Source organism: Mustelus asterias, chromosome 22, assembly GCF_964213995.1.
Source record: "Mustelus asterias chromosome 22, sMusAst1.hap1.1, whole genome shotgun sequence".
NCBI classification, from domain to species: Eukaryota; Metazoa; Chordata; class Chondrichthyes; order Carcharhiniformes; family Triakidae; genus Mustelus; species Mustelus asterias.
This window is the reverse complement of record NC_135822.1, coordinates 25,127,422-25,149,811: the sequence shown is the minus strand read 5'-3', so window position 1 is coordinate 25,149,811 and position 22,390 is coordinate 25,127,422. Positions and strand designations below refer to the sequence as shown.

The window sequence follows — 22,390 nt, the reverse complement described above, 5'->3', positions numbered from 1 at the left end:
TTACGAACAAACGAAAATGGCAGGGTTTTCTTGTTATTGTACAAATTTACTTCAAGTTGCCACAAAGTATTTTTCTTAAGCTAACTAAAGAAAGCAAACGGGGTAATTTCCACAAATGTGTAGAAATTTTCACTTACTATTTCCTTCTGAACTTTTTCAGTTCTAATACTTGTACAACTGAACACAGCTTCTAAAGATACTGACAACTTGTTGTCAACAACTTCTGTTGTTGTCAACAAAATGAAGGAGCTTGTCATTGACTTCAGGAAGCATAGAGGAGAACATGCCCCTGTCTACATCAATGGGGACGAAGTAGAAAGGGTCGAGAGCTTCAGGTTTTTAGGTGTCCAGGTCACCAACAACTTGTCCTGGTCCCCCCTGCCGACACTATAGTTACAAAAGCCCACCAACCCCGCTACTTTCTCAGGAGACTAAGGAAATTTAGCTGGAAATCAGCTACGACTCTCACCAACTTTTACAGATGCACCATAGAAAGCACAGCTTGGTATGGCTCCTACTTTGCCCAGGACTGTAAAAGGTCATGAATGTAGCCCCATCCATCATGCAAACCAGCCTCCCATCCATTGACTCTGCCTACACTTCTTGTTGCCTCGGCAAAGCAGCCAGCATAATTAAGGACCCCACGCACCCCGGACATTCTCTCTTCCACCTTTTTCCGTCGGGAAAAAGATACAAAAGTCTGAGGCCACGTACCAACCGACTCAAGAACAGCTTCTTCCCTGCTGCCGTCAGACTTTTGAATGGACCTACCTTGCATTAAGTTGATCTTTCTCTACACCCTAGCTATGACTGTATCACTACATTCTGCACTCTCTCATTTCCTTCTCTATGAACGGTATGCTTTGTGTGTATAGCGCGCAAGAAACAATCCTTTTCATTGTATGCTAATACATGTGATAATAATAAATCAAATCAAAAACTTTTCATTATATCTAACGTGGACTGTTTTTCCTCACTGGTGAAGAAGAAAGAATATTCTAAGTGTTCTGGAAGATCATGATGGGGAGTGGGGTAATGTGGTGCAGAAGACGAAAGGATAGCAGCTGAAGGCGGCATGGGAGTTGGATTTTCTATGTTGCAAGAGCAAGTTCAAATAATAACAAAAAACATGTACAATAAAGGAAAAAGACAACTTGTATTTGCAAAGTACATATAACATAATAAGATATCACAAGGCACTTCACAGCAGTGTTATGGTTAGATATCGAGCCGCAGAAAGAAATTTTAGGGCATTTGGCCAAAAGCTTGGTCAAAGAGGTGGGGTTTAAGGTGTGTCTTTAAAAAAGGAAAGACAGGAAGGGTGCTGGAGAGGTTGAAGGAAGGAATTCCAGAGCTTAGGGCCACGGCAGCTGAAAGCATGAACATCAGTGGAGTGATTAAAGTCAAAGGACACTCAAGCGACCAGAACTAGATGTGCAGAGATATTTTGGAGAGTTGTGGAGCTGGAGGAGATTATATAGATAGGGAGGAGCAGGCAATGGAAGGATGTGAAAACAAGGATGAAAAATTCAAAATTGGGGCATTGCTTAACTGAGTGCCAGTGTTGATCAGCTAGTACAGAAGTAATTGTAAATGGGATTTTGTGTGATTAAGGATATGGGCAGCGGATTTTGGATGACGTCAAGTTTATGGAGGGCAGAATGTGGGAGGCAGACTAGGAATGCAAGACAAAGGAAACAAAATGAAGAGAAATGTGACAACTTTATACAGACGTTATGAAAGCAAAAATTATGAAAATGAATGAATCAGGTATATATATTACTAATGGCTAATCATTGACTTTGAAGTTGACCTATGCACTTTAAAATTGCTAACACAATTAACACTTCCAGCCTTGTTGAATGCAAGGTTAATATGATCCTGGAAGGTAGTTAGTAGGGAGTTAGCAGAGCCCTTCTGCAAATTATGCAATTACTTTAAATGGCTCTGTAAAGTATTTTTCAGGGAGTCAAATTAATGCCATACTAAAACACTGCATCTACGCAATGTGCATGTCTATGTGTGGAGGCTGAGAGTAAGAACAAGCAGCAGCCTTTTCACAGCACTGTAAAAGTTCCTGTAGATCTAAGGGTTTAACTATCAAGGCTAAATGGCTTATTTTGCAAAAGTGCAGTAGTGGGTTAAAAATGCAGCAACTTGCACAAAGAAAAAAACAATTCATTCCGATTGTACACTAGGGACTCACAGTTGATCTTTTCAAGTGCTTATCTATGGAAGAGGGTAACAAAGGAAGCTGCCTAATAAAAATACAATTTAATTAATGGATTTAAACATAATTAATTCTACAGAAATGCACCAGTATATTCTATATTGTTTGATAAATCACCAAAAGCCACAACTCTGATCTTAAGTCTGTATAAATTATACTCAGTAAGTACCGAACATGGTATACTTGAAACCCTTTTGAGCCAAACGTAAAGAAAATGCAAAAATAATTCAAAATTCAAAAATAACAAGCAAGGTTTTTCTAAGTTGCAACATGCACAGCTGTTGGAAATCCCTCATAAAGGTATTTAATCTCTGAAGTCATTTCCAGAGCACTCAGCCACTCTCCCCCACGTCTGCTCGACTTCTTCGGGGCGGCAGTAACATCTGCAAGTTAATTGACAGGCACTTCACAGTCCACTGGCTGAGAATGTAACCCCTCCTCCTTCTTGGTTAACCACAGACTCCTGCCAGTCACATGCCTCCCTCCCCTTCTCCTGCAACCCCACCCCCCCCCCCCCCCCCACCCTGCACCACAAGGACTCCACCAGAGAAGGAAGTGAAGCTCATATTACCACTGTAACATGGCCAGTTGCCAAGTCAAACTGGATATTTCCAGTTCAAACTAGCCCTGAGAAGCCAAACAAGCAGTTCTAGCCTTTGCTATATTCAGATGCAAGCTTTTCAACCCATACACATGGAACAGTTTGCCAAAATAAGCCTTCTTAAGGTGGTATCCAGTTACACAACGTTACTATTATGTTTCTTAATTGGTGGAAATCCCCTTTCACGCACATAAACTTAAGAATAAAAATTAAAAATATTACAGCATTCTGGTTTACAGTCCACTTCCCCGAAGTACAGCTCTTCGCGACAGACTAATCGCAGAAATCAATCGTTTCCATTTGTCTGTAGTTCACCAGTCAACTCTGTACTTCTTGCCTTTTGTTTTAGAATTTCCATTCATAAACATTAAATCAAAACTACACTTTCAGCATGTCGATGAACATGGAGAAACAATAAAACTATGCTGAAGCTATTTTCTGTGATCTGCAACAAACAGCCTTATTTTGCACAAAATTCATGTGACACAACAGCTTTCTGACAATTATCCACATGGGCTTTTATGTACAATGTTTACCATGTTTAACTAAATCTCCAGGCATTTAAGCATATTTAATCTGACAGCCAGATGGGTTCTCTTTATCATGCAGTATTCACTTAGCGACACAGTATAACGAGAATGGATTCAGGTAAATTGTTCCAAAAGGGGCAAGGCACCTAAGATGCTGTGATTGTGTTTTCCACATTTGTGTGCTTGAATTCAGAGGCACCTTTATCAGACATTTCAATCTACCAGCCACACGAGCTGGCTGACCAACCAGCCAGTGAATAAAATGACGCTGAGCTGACCAACCTACACCATGCAATCTCTAGGGTTCTCCCAAAACATTTTCAGTCAAAACGTTGGTCAAAAGGCTCTCCAATGATAAAATTCTCTTTAAATAAGGGATATGATACCTTCTGCTTTGATTTTTACTGGTCAAAAATTGCTAAACCCTCTCCATGTGCTTAGTTATCTTGGTACTTGCTGTAATTTTGTGTTATTTCCAACTGGAATTCTTTAGTTTTAAAATATGGAAATTAAGTTAGAACAACACAAGAACTGCGTCTCTCAATCTCTTGGTGAACTCCAAAACTGATATGTGCACAATATTATCCGATTTAATTTCTGTAGATAATTTTGGAATATTGAATATTTTCAAATTCATCAAGAAAATAGCTTATTTGCGATTCTCTGTGGTGTCCTTTCATAGTGGCAAAAGAAAACTCATTAATATAATTAAGGACATCAACCACTACTTTTTTCATCCTACAGCTTTTTGGTCAACTGGCCAGATTAGCTATACAACTACTTTCATATACAATGGAAACATAACATTGCATTTTTTTCCTGCTTCCTGCTTTATGTCCACATAATGCAACATCTTCCCAGTATTAATCACAGGATAATTTTCATTGGTTGAAAATTGAAGGAAAAAGAAAGTATGTATTGGCAATGCAAGTTTGTCTTTAAAAACAAAAGGAATTTTACTGAGGGGGTGGTGGCCTTGGGGTGGTGCACAGTGAAAAAATCCAGACTTCTTGCATCATGAGAACAGTTTTGTTCAGACATAAAGGTCAATTTATGTCCATTCAACTGTATATTTCAAAGAATGTTTATTTAAACTATAGATTTATAGATGTCTGCTTTCAACTTAATTAGTTACATTCAGTACAACTTCATCATCCAACTCTTTCTTCAGCACATATGAAGTATCATCACCCAAGGACTAAAACTCATTTTTTAACATTTAATTGAGATGGTGTCAAATGAAAACGGTATAGAACAAAAGGGAGAAGGACTAAATTAATTGCTGAAATGTATTATCTGCTCAGGTCAAGACCATTTAAAGGACATGTACAAAATATTTCCATATACAAAATCTATACTATCATAGAAACTTTGCTATAGAATGAAGTTCAACTCATATGCTAGCTCCAATGTTACAGCCATCTACAATCCTCCCATTTCCTTTCTTTATCCTCATGTTCTGTAACAGTTTTCTTCTACAGCTTGCTTCTATAAGTGCAAATTACTTGTTAAAGGGAGTAATGAAGAAGAACTGCCTTAATCAAGGTGCCATTTGACAGATGAGACATTAGATTGAGGCCCAATTTCCTGTGTTCAGATGGATTCATAGCATTGTTGCAAAATATCTTCAAATATTCTGGCCGACATTTACCACTTAAACACCACCTAAAGAGATGAATTGGATTTTGACTTCAACTGTTGTGTGCAAACTGACTGTTACAATATCGTGTAGGAATTAGAAAAAGACTGCTGATTGTACAAAGGAAGCTTTACAAGTGATCTTTTATTAGCCTTATTTTTCCATGGCTCCAATATCCTCTAAAGATGCATAAATCTACATTAAATAAACCATAAATTCAAATTACAAATAAAAGATGGATACTCAAACACACTACACTAGGAACTTTCTCAAATGTTTCACACTTTAGCTGCATCAATATTATGCTTGTGATTAAGTTTCTGGGAGGGTGGTATCCAGCAGCTGGCTCCCATTATGTTTGCTATGAAATTATTTTCCATAGTCAGTGGCAGATCCAGAATTTGTATTACAATAGAAGTAGACAGGCAGACTTAGTTAACAAATAAATAAAGATGAAACCTTGCTCTCTCATCTTTAAAAAAAGTAAAGACATACTTTCCCTACCAGTTATTAAGAAAACTGCTCTGTGATCTTTTTAAAATTTTAAACACTTTTAAAAAATTGTTTTATGGCATACAGGTATTGCTGGCAAGGCCAGTATGTGTTGCCCATCCCTATTTGCCCTTGAACTGAGTGGCTTGCTAGTCCATTTCAGAGTACAGGAGTCAACCCATTGCTGTAGGCCAGACCAGGTTAAGGATGTCAGATTTCCTTCCCGAAAGGGTATTAGTGAACCAGCTTGGTTTTTACAATCAATGATAGTTTTCATGGCCATCATTACTAATGACTAACGTATTAATTCCAGATTTATTAATTGAATTTAAATTCTACCAGCTGCCGTGGTGGGGTTTGAACGAGATCTCCAGAGCATTAGCCTGGACCTATGGATTACCAGTCCAATGACTTTATCACTGCGCCATCATCTTCCCATTTGCCTGCCAATTAACCCAGACTTTCAATTAATCTTTTCAGTCATTAATTGTTGAACCTGTTATACTCAGTCAATGTCACAGCAGTTCTGAGTCAGACATGCTTTTTTTTAAAAAAAAGAATAAATTCAGACTTGGAGACTGGTAGAAGCGCCTTCGGCACACCTACCATTTCTAATATTTAGCAATGCTCAATGATCAAAGGACAATCATTATAGAAAACTACTGCAATAAAACAAAGATCTAGGAACTTACAACCTAAGTAATAACAATTTTTGTCAATAAAAATTGTGCTGGGGAGCACAGGACAACAAAAAAGCATGTTCAAGAAAGAGGTGATGGATAAATGGAATAAGTACAATTACTCTCGGCTGTAGGCAAATATTTAGAATCCATGACAGGATAAAATTATATAAAACTCAAGATTAGTTTAGAAATGCATAGGTTAATCAAGCGAGTTGACACAGATTTGTTAAAGGCGTATTATATTTGATGGATTTTACTGTTGTCTGAAGAGGTGCCTGGCGAGAATGCAGAATATGTAGTGTGCATGCATGTTCAGAAGACACTTGATATAGTACGTCCCAGGAGGTTTGTTTTTAAAAATCGAGTGTAACAAGAAAATTAGTGTATAGAGAATTTGCTGGTGGTCAGGAAACAAAGGGCAAGGATTAATAGGGGTACAGTCCAGATTAGAGATGAGTTTGGACATGACATCGAAATTTGCAGATGATACTGAAGTACGGAACTTGACAAACAGCAAGGACTGAACAATAGTTCAAGAAGCGTCAAAATCTTAGAACTCCCTCCCTAACAGCACTGTAGTATACCTTACGCCCTATGGACCAAAGCGAGTCAAGGCAGCAGCTTGCCATCACCTTCTCAAGGGCAATTAGGGATGGATAATAAACACTGGCCTAGGCAGCAATGTCCGCATCCCATGAATCAATAAAAAAAATAGCAGCATAGATGGATGCAATTTCAGGAAGTAAGAGATAATATATTTTGAAAGGAAAAAAGAGAGAAAGCATGCAGTCACTACAAGAACTGAATGGAACAGGTGCACTTCAAGATTCAAATGCACCATGAAAATACAAGTGTGCAGGTAAGCAAAACCATCTAAAAGGCCAAATAATTTTGGATTTTATGAACATTGGCAGGGCATAAGAGTTTTACAGTGATGATAAATTTACACATGGAATGTTTAGGTCACAAGTCAAAAACACTAAAGCTTTGGTCATTCCATTACAGAAGAAAGTACATTAAAGTCATTGTGAGTGTAAAGCATGCATTCACCAGAATTATGAGGTAATTGAGGTAATGAGAAACTATAGTTCTGAGGAGAGATTCAAGATACTGCAACTATTTCCGCTGGAGTAGAGAATGCAAAGCGGAAGTTCAATAGAAGGTTTTAAAAGTATGGACAGTTTTGATAGGATCAAGTCCTTCCTCTGGTTGGGAAGTCAGTGACGAGGGTTTATCAGTTTTACATTGTCACTAGTTTGTTACCAATCACTATCAGTGGTTTATAATTTTCAGGCTATAAAGAAAAGTACGATCTCATGGCACTTCAATGGGAAGAACTAGTATAATGTAATAGAAACATGAAGCTACTTCAATTAAAAGACAGCATCTATTGGAAAGGACTGGACTATTTGCACAGAAGGTATCCAAACTTTAGTGAAATCACCAGGAACTCGAGGAGATCCAGTTTCCTCTTACCACAAATTCACAAGTCGAAATCTTTTACACCACAAATGCAAGCAATTTCTATCAAGCACCTATAATTCTCCATAGGCTATTTTTAATCCCAAAAAAATAGAGCTAGAAATCCAAAGTGCCACTGTTTAGCTCAATCATCACTCACCGATGACTCAGAAAATAAGAAATAGGCAAAAGAAAACATAAATCAGATAGCAAAAACAGAAAACAAATGCATTAAAACCCGAACTACACCTGAGTGGTGTTGGAAGTACAGTCAATAAATCTGCAGATGTCATCAAAATTATGCAGTGGTCAAGACAGCAGAGGCATGCGATCAAATAAAGATTTAACTGCACCAACAGAGCAGACCTGACAGTGGCAAACTACAGTTAATCGAGATAAACTTAGTGGCGTGTTGGTGGGGCCAAAACTGATTACATGCATCATTTGCTGAGACCAATAATGAAAGAGATTGAGATGGAGTGTTTAGTCATGATGTCATTACTGAATCTTGGACAGCCTTAATGGATTAACTGGTTTTTTTCCATCCTGTCAACTTTGCATGTTCAAAAGGCTGGATTTTATGGGAAAGCAGTGGTCCCAGCCACCTACTGAAAGGGTTGTTTGGGGTGCCAGTCAACTGGTGACATGGGGCATAAAACCCATAAGTTCTACCATCCTCTCACAGTTATACTATAAGAATCATAGTGTTATATTTTCCCCTGTCCCAATTTCAGATTCAATAATTTAAAATCTTATGAAGGATTCTGATATGTTGCTGCAGCACATATCGAATGCTTCTTTGAAGTTTAATAATCAGCTTCAATTTTTGCTTCCCAAGCCACTTTTCAGTTGCAGAAGAATTTCAGTTTGGAACTCAAAACGTAGAATACAATAAAAAAGATTATTATTTCTCCAGCTCTATTTAAAAGTTTGGCAGTTAACTGTATGCAAGCAACTTTTACTTCCTATTATTTTGTACCTAAACCATAAATTCTGCTTAATTCCGGAATTGCTATAAATTTAACATTTGGATTGTTGGGCTAAGTAATGAGTTGTAGAGTGTCATATCTTAGATTGAAATAAATAAGGTAACCTGCTCATTTTGTAGTTGAATCATGCCCAACAATCTATCTTGCTTCATATATTCAAGATCAACCAGCAATTTCCCTCATTTCAAATCAGAATTGAATGATTAAAGTGTATGAAGTATTTAGACTGCTTACTTTCTTGCGGATCACTATTTTTTGAAAGATTTTCACAACAGCATGTGTAAAAACACAATCCAGAAAAACTTGAATGTTGCTTGATCTTGAATCTCCAAAAATACTAATCTTTATATTTTTACAGCCTCAAAGATGATTTCTTGGTAATTATATTAGATAACACATTTACAGTGCATTTTTCAAAATTTAATTAGTTTCTAATTTCTAATCTTCTTTGGGTGCAACTCTGCATATACCAATTGGTCTCCAGTGCCTTACCCAAGTAGGCCATTCTTTACACACTAGTTTCAACAACGAGTGTTAAGAATATTTTATCTTGGCGAGCACAACAACTAATGTTCAGTGACAATCCACATCCACACTTACAGCAGAGGTCATGGGGAATATGTAAACTATTCTGGCAAGGATTAGCTAATTCCTCACAGACCAGAAATCAAACCTGGGGACTTCCTGATCTGGATGGCTTGTCAATTTACCATTTTAACCAGCTACATTATTGGAGGAGTACCAAAATTCATTGTTCTGCCCTAAAAAATTAAAGTATAATTACTTTAACAATGGGATCCAACATCAGCAAAACAGTGAAATACAAAAATAGCTGCTCAATCATTAGATTTGGATATTAAATCCAAGTCATTAAATAATTTAGGACTATTTGTATCTTTGAATGATTTATTGATCTCTTGGGCAGGTATATATGACTTAATTAACTAACACCATATAACTAACTGTTCTTATATTGGCCAATTTAAAAGCAGGTACTATGATTCACACCTTAGCAATAACCAGGAAGAAACAAAGCACACAGGCAACTTTGGACCTCACTCACATTACCTGCCAATTCCTCAGTGTGGGTGCTCAGTAATCAGCTTTGCCAATCTTTCAAAATACAAAAGACAGAAACTTCTAAACGTCAGATCCTGCTTTACACTGATGTTGAACAGGGGCTACACCTATCAATAGTACTGATTCAAATTAAATGTACACTAATAACATAAATTTGTCCTATAATATTAATAATGCTAAATGGGACTTGTTCTTTGGCACTGACATGACACTTAAAACACTTATGGTTGTAACTTTGTACAGGACTTTAGTTCAGAATTGGTTTTAACCTCTATTTAGAAAAAGGTTGGGATAAAGGAAACTCCCACTGTTTACTGGTTTCTGAAACTGAAAACTGACAGGAGGCCAAATACAGACTGCAGTGTAATAAAGGCCATAAATGGTTACCTCATTAAAGTAGTTCACTTTGTTTAAAAGGGAACATTTGTTCTGCTTTCTATAGTTTGGTTATGTATTTACAAGGACTTTTGGCCTCTGTACTTTACAGCACAAGAGCGTTCTCGTTGAATGTAGCAATCTATTTGTGATCCAATCAAAAGCCACTTAAAATTGTCAGATTCTTGTAACAATTAAGAATATTTCATTTTACAAAAACAATAAAATATCTAGAGTTGTTGGCAAAAACAAGTGACAAAACAGCAACTTGTTATGAATATTATGCATGGGCAGGGGAGGAAGGCTAGGCTTTGAAAGTAATAACACATCACAATTAAATGAGGCAAGATGTCTGGTTTTTACTGAGCACCTGGTTAACAAATGATTCCACATTGATGTGCTTTTAGACACGTGGGTATTCCCCACCTAAACCCGGCTGCCCATGTACCTTTAAGGCCTCTCTTGAAATCCTTCTGTTTGACCAAACTTTACTTCTATCTCCTTCTTTGGCTCAGCACTGATTTATTCCTTATGCATCTGTGCATAAGGAATAAATATATATTTTTTCTTCATTAAGTATTATTTAAATGGGTGCTATTATTGTTCAATAAAATTCCACTGTGCTAATAAAAACAGCATCTGCCTTCTCAAGGGAGGTGGTGGCCTAGTGGTATAATCATTAGACTAGTAATCCAGAATCTGAGGGTAATGCTTTGGAGATCTAGGCTCGAATCCCACCATGGCAGATGGTGAACTCTAAATTCAATTAAAATGTCCATTGTCAATTGTCATCAAAAACTCATCTGGTTTACTAATGTTCTTTAGAGTTGAAATCGGCCATCCTTGCCTGGTCTGACCTATATGTTACTCCAGATCCACAGCTATGTGGTTGACTCTTAACCACCTCCTCAAGGGCCATTAGGGATGAGCAATAAATGCTGGCCCAGCCAGCGATACCCACATCCTACGAGTAGAATTTAAAAATCCAGAGTTGTGGGTTGCTAAAGACAAACGGCAGTACACCAATAGACATATTAAAAATGAGTACGAGTGCATAACGATTTAATCCTCTTTACCCTGCAAAACCAGAAATCAAAACTGCCCCACTTATGCCTCTATTCAGTACAAACGTTACCAGCTCATAGAAAGGACTGTGGCTTCATTCACTGCAAACATAAATTATATATGCTAGAGATTCACACCTGTTTTTTCCTGCTGTGAAACTCTTGCTTTGCAATTTGAAGATTAAGAAGGGTGGGAGCAATTAACTGCACTCATCCACCTCTGAATCAATCAACAGTAGTACAGTAAACAGTGTTATCCAAAAATGTATTACACCCAGAATACCTTTTAGTAAACTCACACATCATTAACAGCAATACACCTAATTAGGATACAAATTTAGATGATGTTGTAGTTTTAAGAATATTGTGCAAATGCCTTAACAATGATAAGGATTTACTCAGGAAATATTATCTCATATTCCAATTCTGTTTACAAAAGGTAAGAGCCGTTGTCAGATCTTTCCAGATAAACAGCCCAGACATTGTAATTTACACTGCAGCAGTGTTTCACGAGCGGAGGTGGTTTTGAATCCTGAACCTCTAGTGAACTTACTTAGACATGGAGTCGATTAAAGAGTTAGCCAATAACAGTGACACAGCATATTCAAATCCAACTCCGGGACTGGTGATAGCTATCATGCACACAACGGCACCACCAACAAAATCTATAGGTTATACATCACTACTTACTTTTGGAAATCTGAAGATCAGTCAGAACCATGCACTATAAAGTTCAATCCTTGCATAATAAAGTAAGATTTTTCTATTTCACAACTCAAAGGAATCAGGGCCATTTACGGTTTCTATTTTTAGATTCACAAAAGGAATGACAAATTGATTTTAAGACTACCATAAAATTCCCGTGAATTCAGAGCAGAGAAAGTATATTTGCACAAAATGCATCAACCCAGCTAACTGACCTACATAAAACACTGAAACACAGGTTACTTATTCAGATCATATATCATATAGCTACGTTTCCTAAAAAAACACTTGGAAGGCAGTGTCAAATGGTAAAAATACATGCAAAAGGTCATTGACAAAATATGTACACTTTGCAAACAATATTACAAATATGAAAATTTAACTGACATAGAATACCAAACTATTTTTAAAATTGTACTTTTTCATTGAAAATGTTATTATAAACTTTAAAAATATTGTTTACTTTGTGTTCCTAGGACCTTCCACAAACAGGCTGTTTCTGTATAGTTTACTTCTTATTGTGAATCAACAAGTTGCTGCTATGTATGCAGTGATGATAGTTTGTTGGAAATGGCTTCAGACCTCAATGGCAATGTATGAGAATGCAATGTTGCTCTCCTGCCACTATCTGTATATCCTGCATAGTTTAAGTAAGTAATTTCACAATATTATAAGCACAAGACATGGAATGCCACACATTACCTTCATTCCAGAAGCAAATGGGAACACTAACATTTGTAAATTAAATAACGCCAAGTTATTTTTCTAAACTGATCGCTACCTTAGTGGAGTGCTCATCCTGAACTGAACATCATTCATCTGTGGTAAGGGCCCACATTCAAGTGTTGCCAAACTCATTGGCACCAAAAATGTCATGGAAGAGGAAAAGCTTATGTAATTATCTTACCACCTCAAATTGCTCTTCGCCAGTAATTCACCCTAGTGTTGTATATAAAATGATCCTCCAGATGCAATCCACTTTCAGAAGGTCAACTGTACTGCTAGGTGTTTTCCACAGTTCAGTTGTCAGTGCATGAAAATGTTCCTTATTACTGCACTTTACTGAAATCCCATTGAGAACAATACATTCATTACTTTTGTATCACACAGGTACATCACAAGTTTTGTTAAAGCAGGCTTTTATGCTTTTTTCCCCCATTATTTAATTTCACAATTTTCAGAATCTCAGGTAAAAAAGACTAAAACAAAAATTTGGCAGCATAAAGAACAGGCAATAACAATCAGTGCTGATTTACTGACTTGTACAGTTCACCTTTTCCGATGACTGGTAAAAACAATATCCACATGATTCCCTTTGCTCTGATGTCATATGGTGGGAACTACTTGGTTATGCTCCTCTCCACCTACCTGTCACTGCTGGTACTACTGCTGCTGCTGACTGAATCACTGCTTGATGACCTACTCCGGGACCCACTGCCACTGGGAGAACGGCGTGACCTTGATGCTTGACTAGATCGCTGTGGTGACTGGTTTCCCGACCGTGAGGAATGTGGGGATCGACTCCTGCTGTGCTGATAATTTTTTTCCTGTCGTCTCCCTCTTACTTCCCGAGTAATATCTTCCCTGTAGAGGTCTCGGTGCACTACACTTGATATTGCAAACTGTTCCCTCCCTCTTTGTTCATAACGTGGATCATGAGCTTCAAATCGAGTTGGACTTCGACTTCTTGACCCATAATAAACTCCATGTTGTATAGTTCGATCTCGGGGATCTCTATAGTAATCCTGTTCATAATGTCTGGGGCGATCAAACCCTGTTGCTGTACGATCGTGGTGTCCATAGGCACTGTGATCATAAGTACGCTCCCTGTTATCAGAAGCCCTGTGTTTTGTTTGGGGATGGGGAGGAGGAGGAAAAAATAAGAATCTGTCAAGCATCAGCAAGATAGCAAAAAGTTCCCCAACTTGCCCCTAGTAAGCTCTGGGAAAATAAGCATTTGAATTTTAACTAGAGAGCATATAGAAACAATAGAGAAATTAGCAATAGCAATGTATTCAGTATCTACCTAAAATAGTAGGATCAGGTTTCCCTTTAACTTTAATTTTTTAAATTAATCATCTGTAGAGTTTGTGTTTTCCAATTCCCAGGCGCTGACACACAAGTAATATATATATATTACGCATAAAGAGTTTTTGATATTTTCACATTAAGAATTCTCCCACCATCTGTTCCCTCTGCTCAATCAATTACTTTAAATTACTCAGTTGATCATTTTAAAACTATACAGGAAGTCCTTACATTTTCAAATATTGTGCCATACACCAAATCAATCCATAGGGGCGCTGACCATCAAATCTCAAACGACAAAGACAGACATTTTGTAGCCAGTGTTTAACCAGAAAACTCATGTTTGGAAGAAAGCAGGGATTAAGCAGCAGCAGCAGCTGTGCTGGTTATCTACAGATGATGGTGATTCCATTTTTGAATATTCAAATTAGCTGAACCTCAGTAATCACTTTAACTATCAGACAGCACTTGCTGAAAGGTAAACCCCTATGCCCAAATTTCCCAAGTCCCCAATGCAGAACACAAAGCTGTAGCAAAAACATGCAACACTGTTGGTTTCTTGCCATGGGCTTAAGTCCAAAAGACAACAAAAAGCTAGCTTGATTCACTTTTCACATTTGACCAAGAAAGTATTTTTCAAAAAATCAACTGCTTTCTTCCAATGTCCATCCTTTACAGTTAAACATTTACTTCCTCACTTTCAAATGGAGTGATACTTTTTTATTTTATTTAGCTAGTTATATTTCCCAATTATCAGGCATTAAAGATATAGAAAAGATTGTTAAAAGATTTCCTGATTCATTAATTTGCTAAATATTTTGCTTCAGTAACAATGTATTACCTATGTAAAGAAATGTGATTATTTTAATTTCGGAATTCTACACTGTGTTCTTATTAAATTGTTTCATTTTCATTCTGGCCATTTTTGTCCCTATTCATTCTACATGTCTCCCACATAAGTTATTAAAACATTAATTTTTTAAACATTCTACAGATTCAGGAAACACTGAGCAGCAAAGCACTAAACTATGCATAGTGTCAACTTGATTTAATTTTATAAGCTACAGTTAGAGAACTGAGCTTACAACATACTGTGGAATCATTTTACACTGACCTTTCAGCAATCAGAAGAAGCAAGCTGATTCCAAAGCGTTACTGCCATCAGCTGACATACAAAATATACAAACTTCTAATTCATGAAAGACACAGAGACAGGCAGAGGAGCTAATAGAGCTGTAAGTCAGTGAGATTCTACTGGCTAAGGTGCTGTTTGAGTTTCTAGCAGTGCTAATGACTACTGGAGTTAGTGGAAAGGAAGGGTTGACTGGGTTAGGAGAGGGGCTAAGATATACATGGCAGGACATACCAACCTTTTTAGACTGCAGTAAACACGACCTAAATCCCAATTAAATCTAGGGAGAGAAAAGTGTACAAACATTCCCAATTTGGTCCCCTCTTAAAGGGGTAATCCAACTTCGGATAGTGCTAGTGCCGCAATGATTTGGGGATTGTATCAAGAAAACTGAACGCCCAAGAAAGATAAACTTCCATTGCCAGTGTTAAGTGCATTCGCCTGTAAACAGATAGCTCCCAAAGTTAAAAGTAACTCCCAAACCCCAAGACCTTTCTGAGATGGCGAAGTTCAATTTGATGCGTGTCAGTAGATAGATGTATCCCAATTCTTGAGACGATATTAAGCAACTATACCCGTCACTCCCAGGGCACAGTGCTTTCTTTCTTCTAGTAGAAGGCATTTATTATCCATTTTCTAGCAGTCAGTAGCCATTCAGTTCTTATGAAATCTTTTCACATTTGGTCTGAAAATTAAAACGTGACGCATCCACTAACAGTTTTCCCTTGTTTGATAGTCCATTGGTACAATAAGGTAGAATCAAGAAGTGTGTCAAACACAAACCAGGTAATCCATTCTGCCATACAACTACTTAAAGGTGCATATAATCCCATGTTGAAGAGATAATGGCCTCTATTCCATTATACGGGGAAAATGGCACTCCAAATGTTTTAAAAGTTTCTAATATTTTATCTTTAGCCCATAAATATCCAAAAGATCCAATCAGGGAGAAACAAAATAAACAGTACAGATTTGTAGACCCATGATAACTGTATCTGTTACGTCCTCATTCTTCAGCTTTCCTTGCACGTATTCCTGTTGAAAATCATTGGCTGTAAGATCCTTCCAGGAAATAGTAAATCACAAGAGTACTCTATCTTCATAGAAATATTTCATATCCAAAGAATGTGCATCGATACTTTATGTTTAAACCAAAGCCAAATATAATACTGCAGAAAGTCTTCAATGCACTTCAGTATTGCCTCAAAATGTAGGTCTGGAAATCCCATAGTATTCCTCAGGTTAGTTGCACCAGACAGTAATATTATAGCCACTCGATCGAAGGGATACATCCAGAGGGAACTGCTTGCAATCCAGGGAGAAAAGGGAAGCTTATTACGAGGGTTAACTCCATATTAACTGACAGAAACCTTCCATCAAACTAACCAAATTTATCCCAGGAGTAGTCATCCAGCCAGCTGCAGGATAGATCCACTGCGAATCGGCCAGAGCTGCTACTGGTTTCAATTCTCTTCCATATCCAACAACGGCACGAATGTACAGATTTCCTCAATAAATCCATCTGGGGAACCTATACATGAGTTGCTGCTTTTCACCACACTATTTATCAAAACCCTGCCTAGAGAAACCTTGGAACTTACCCATCAAGTCTCCGTTCATAACGTCCTTCCCGTCCATGTAGTGATGGTGGTGGTCCATATGTTGGCCCCCCACCACCTCCCCTGAACCCTGAAACCTCTCTAGTACGAGTTCCTATAGGAACGGTATCATCTAATCCCCGAGCAGCACTGGGAATAGTGCCAGGCTCATTGTAATCCGTTCGCAGATCCCTGTCTCCCATTTTGTTGACAGAATTGTGCGCTTTCTGCGCACTTTTGATGTCCACAAAATCCACAAAGGCTGCCACTCCACCTTCTGAGCCCCTTTTGGGAAGAATTTTGACACTTTCCACACGGCCATATCTGAAAGTAAAAGAAAGAAAAGAATTAGCATAACCAGCTTAAATTTAAATAAGTTGCATTTAACTGTTCAAGGATACAACCATAGATAAATATGCACTGCATAAACTTGCCAGCACATGATACAATTGAGGGCTTGTAAAGTAATCTGCAAATTCATACTGTATCATTTTTATCATTTTGTTTTTCTGCACTAGAAAGAAATGTGTTTGCAGTTTTGTAATGCATTCTATATTGTCAAGCTTTCTAATGGAAATACATAGTGCATTTCACTCATGACAAGCCCCAATAAAGCAAATATCATTTTTGTAGTTTTGAGTGTGTTGGGGGAGATGGGGCAGTTAAAGCTAGTCTTAACATCAAGTTCTTGAACACACAACAAAACTGTATGCCTGATCACCAGAATCTAGACCATTGTACTGAAATGTAACAGTGTTGCATTTCCTATCAAGCCACTATAAACTTTTGATTAACCCTTGTTAAATTAAATTGATCTATGTATGGATTCTTCAGCAGCCAAAGGTAGGCCTGAGACAGAAAATAGATCACTCAGAGTACACAAGCAATGGGCAGATATGATAACCAACATTCGCTGAAGTGCATTACAGATTCTATTCATCACTTTACTTACTTTTTCTGTTCTAGTTTTGTTAAACTAATTTGTCAATTCACTTACTGAATTTATGCTAAAAATAAACGATTCTAAACAAAGTGATCAAAAACCAGAAAACCTCAATCTACATTACTAAGTCATAAATGTAATTGTCCATCATATCTCTAATTCTACAGACATTTCAATTCTCTTTCTTTTCCTGACAACTTTCAATTCTCATATTTCTTGCAAATGTCAGCCACGGGTCAGTGATAGCATACTCACTTGGGGGAGAAAGATTAGGGTTAGACGAATATAAAATTGAGGCTGACGGTCCAGTGCAGTACTGAAGGAGCACTGACAAAGGTGCCATCTTTTAGATGAGACCTAAACCAAAGGCCCACCTGTCTTAGGTGATATAACAGCAGGTAAGTTCCCCTGGTGTCCTGTTCAACATGTATCCCTCAACCAATACCACTACATTAGATTATCTGGTCCTTGCTGATTGTAGGATCTTGATGTGCACAACCTGACTGCCATGTTTCTTATATTACAACAGTGACTATACAGTCAAAAAACTACTTTTGAAGTAAAGTGTGGCATGTCCTGTGGCTGTGAAAGGTGCAAGTCTTTTACTCTTTGGATCCTGATTGCTCTCTGATGCTTCATTCACAGCACAGCAGAACTTGATCCTCATCTGATAACAGATTATTTTCACTCTGTATGCCAGTGCCACTGGTTCTCCAAATATAGGGCCTTATATAGCCCGTAACTGCCCAAGGTAAATTTGCTGGCACTGGCCCTGCAGTATCTGGCAAGTTAATTTTAAAATTGGGGTTGGCTGCACTAGATCCGCATGCTTGGAGTCCAGGGCAATGCCATATAGCAATAAACTAAAACCAGCTATACATACTTCTAGCAGGAAACATAGAATCCATTACAGTGCAGAAGGCAGCAATTCAGCCCATGAAGCTTGCACCAACGCTCTGACAGGACTATCTTATCTAGGCCCTCTCCCCTGCCCTATTCCCATAACCCCACACATTTACCATGGCTAATCCAACTAGTTTACACATCTTGGGACAGAAAGGGACAATTTTACGATTGCCAATCCACATAACCTACACACCTTTGGACTGTGGGAGGAAAATTGGAGCACCTGGAGGAAATCCATGTAGTCACGTGGAGAATGTGTAAACTCCACAGTCACCCAATGCCAGAATTGAACCTGGGTCCCTGATGCCGTGAGGCAGCATTGCTAACCACTGTGCCACTATTATACAGTCAACAGAAACAAAAACAAAAACTGAAGCAAATTTTGCCATCCAAAACCAGATGATTATACCCCAACTGCTCCCTATTGGCTGAGTTTCTTTTTAATTATTTTATGAAATTTGAACCTTGTTGGCAAGGCCAGAATTTGTTGTACAGCCTCAACTGCCCCTGAGAAGATGGTGATAAGACACCTTAAATCGCTGCAGTCCATGCAATGTAGATACACCTACAGTGCTGTTAGGATTTTGACTCAGCAACAGTGAGAAAGAGTTCTAAGTCAGGATGGTGTGTGACTTGAAGGGGAACTTACAAGTGGTGGTGTTCCCATTCCTCTTGCCCTTCTAGGTGGTTAAAATCATGGGTTTGGAAGGTGCTGTTGAAGGAGCATTGTTGAGTTGCTGCAGTGCACCTGGTTGATAATACACATTGCTCCCACTGTGTTGGTGGGAGGGAGTGAATGCTTAAGGTGGTAGGGCAGTTTTGATAAAATGAACTGTCTTTTCCTGGACGACGTTGAGCTTCTTGAGTACTGTTGGAGCCACACTCATCCAGGCAAGTGGTGAATATTGTATCATATTCATGACTTGTGCATTGTTGGTGAAGGGCAGGCTTTAGGGAGTCAGGAGATTTGTTACTCACCGTTGAAGTACAAGCATCTGACCTGCTCTTGTAGCCATAGTATTTATATGGTTACAAGAGCAAGTCAAAAGTTTCTGATAAATGATAAGACCCATAGAAGGTTGATGGTGGGAGATCCAGTGATAGCAGTGCCAGCAAATGTCATGGGGAGATGATCATTGCCTGGCAGTTGTGTGAGGCGGATCTTATATTATTGCTGCAGGGCAACAATGGGCTCATGACCATTCTACTTTCTATTGGGAGTTGAGCAATAAACTCCCTCCCCTTAAAATTCACCGACGTATGCATTTGCCACACCTCTGTTCCCAGTTAACGTGTTGCAAAAAGAGTGGAAACGGTAAGGTTTTAAAGGTGCCAAGTTTAGTACAGAAATTGCCATGCTATAAATGCTAGCCTTATTTTGTACATTTACATTCAGCTTCTGGTTGATAGCAGTTAGGAAATTAAATTAGTGATATGGAATATCACAGAATACTACAGTGCAGAAGAGGCCCTTCAGCCCATTGAGTCTGCACCAACACAGGCCCTGACCTGCCCACCTAATCCCACCTGCCAGCACTTGCCCATAGCCTTGAATGTTATGACATGCCATGTACTCATCCAGGTACTTTTTAAAGGATGTGAGGCATCCCGCCTCCACCACCCTTTCATGCAGTGCATTCCAGACCGTCACCACTCTCTGGGTAAAAGTTTTTCCTCAAAATCCTCCTAAACCTCGCACCCCTCACTTTTAACTGGTGTCCTCTCGTAACTGACCCTTCAACTAAGGGGAGCAGCTGCTCCCTATCCACCCTGTCCAAGCCCCTCATAATCTTGAGCACCTCAATCAGGTCACCCTGCCAGTCTTCTTTGCTCCAGAGAAAACAACCCAAGCCTATCCAACCTGTTCCATCTCAGGCAACGTACTGGTGAATCTCCTCTGCACCCCTCCTAGTGCGATCACATCATTCCTATAATGTGGCGACCACAACTGCACACAGTACTCCAGCTGTGGCCTCACCAAAGTTCTATACAACTCCATCATGACCTCTTTGCTTTTGTAATCTATACCCCGATTGATAAAGGCAAGTATGCCACATGCCGTTTTCACCACCCTATTTACCTGCCTTTCCGCCTTCAGAGATCTATGGACAAACACGTCAAGGTCCCTTGTTCTTCGGAACTTCCCAGTGTCAAATCTTTCATAGTATACTTCCTTGTCAAATTACTCCTTCCAAAGTGTATCACCTCATTTTTCAGGGTTAAGTTCCATCTGCCACTTATCCGGCCATTTGACCATCTCGTCAATATGTTCCTGTAACTCAAGACACTCAACCTCACTGTTAACGACCTGGCCAATCTTTGTGTCATTGGCAAACTCATTGATCCTACATTTCCCCCCCCCACCCCACATAGATGCCTGTCATTTATATAAATGACGAACAATAGGAGGCCGAGCATGGATCCCTCTGGTATGCCGCTGGTCACTGTCCCCCAGTCACTAAAGCAGCCATCTGTCTTCACCCTCTGTCTCTTACCGCAAAGCCAATTATGAATCCACCTTATGAGATCACCCTGTATCCCAATTGCATTTGCCTTCTTACTAAGTCTCCCATGTGGGACTGTGCGGAGATCCATATAAACTACATCCACTGCACTATCCTCATCTACATACTTGGTTACATGCTCAAAATATTCAGTCAAATTTGTTAGGTATGACCTCCCTCTGACAATGCCATGCTGACTGTCTCTGATCAAACCTTGCTCTCCAAATGGAGATAGATTCTCTCCTTCAGAATCTTCTCCAGTAGTTTCCCAATCACTGACATGAGACTCACTGGTCTGTAGTTTCCTGGCTTGTCGCTACACCTTCCCAATGGCCAGAAAGGAATTAAAAATTTGGGTCTGAGCCCCTGCAATTTCCTCCCTCACCTCCCACAACAGCCTGGGACACAATTCATCCAGACCTGGAGATATATCCACTTTTAAGCCTGCCAATACCTTGTCACACCCTAAGACAATTTGCTCCAGAACTTCACAGTCTCAATGTTTTCTCATCAACTACTTCCTGTGGTAACTAATTCCACAGGCTCATCACTCTTTGGGTGAAGAAATGTATCCTCACTTCCATCCTAAATGATCTACCCCGAATCCTCAGACTGTGACCCCTGGTTCTGGACTCCCCCACCATCGGGAACATCCTCCCTGCATCTACCCTGTCTAGGCCTGTTAGAATTTTATATGTCTCTATGAGATTATATGCCTCATTCGTCTGAACTCCAGCAAAAACAATCCTAACCTAGTCAATCTCTCATCCATCAGTCCCACCATCCCCGGAATCAGCCTGGTAAACCTTCGCTGCACTCCCTCGAGAGCAAGAACATCCTTCCTCAGAAAGGGAGACCAAAACTGCTCACAATACTCTAGGTGTGGCCTCACCAAGGCCCTGCTTAATTGCAACACATCCTGTGAGAGGTTGAGAGTACAGGAGCAATGAGGCCAACATACCATTTGCCTTCTTTACCGCCTGCTGCACCTACATGCTTACCTTCAGTGACTGGTGCACAAGGACACCCAGGAGGAAACACATGCAGACATGGGGAGAATGTGCAAACTCTACACCCGAGGCCGGAATCAAACCCAGATCCCTAGTGCTAAGAGGCAGCAGTGCTAACCACTGTGCCACCCCCGACTTATAGAATATCTTAGGATTTTCCCTACTTTTACCAGCTAGAGTTTTCTCATATCCCCTCTTTGCTCTCCGAATTGATTTCTTAAACTCCATCCTGCACTTTCTGTACTCCCATTATACTTGTTAAAAGCCTCTCTTTTCCTTCTCATTGTATCCTGAATGTCTCTGGTCATCCATGGTTCTCTGGGTTTATTACACTTTCCTATTACCCTAAAGGGAACATGTTGGGCCTGTACCCTCCCCATTACATCTTTGAACACCCCCCCCCTCTTTTGTAGATTTCCC

At 39.1% G+C, this 22,390-nt stretch overlaps 1 protein-coding gene across 11 annotated transcripts in view; it reads right to left on the bottom strand.

The window, feature by feature from the left end:
• Positions 1-22,390, bottom strand: part of spen (spen family transcriptional repressor) — a 93,461-nt gene that overhangs the window by 51,940 nt on the left and 19,131 nt on the right. For 8 of the 11 annotated variants that reach the window (XM_078238971.1, XM_078238976.1, XM_078238973.1 and 5 more), the window contains exons 2-3: positions 16,611-16,931; positions 13,218-13,691 (exon numbers count right to left, since the gene is read on the bottom strand). The exons of 1 other annotated variant lie outside the window; for it this stretch is intronic. In XM_078238971.1, the coding sequence (XP_078095097.1) occupies positions 13,218-13,691; positions 16,611-16,931 (795 nt within the window). Of the gene's footprint in view, positions 1-13,217; positions 13,692-15,247; positions 15,872-16,610; positions 16,932-22,390 lie in introns of those variants that run through there. 2 more of the 11 variants (XM_078238979.1, XM_078238980.1) reach the window with 2 other exon arrangements.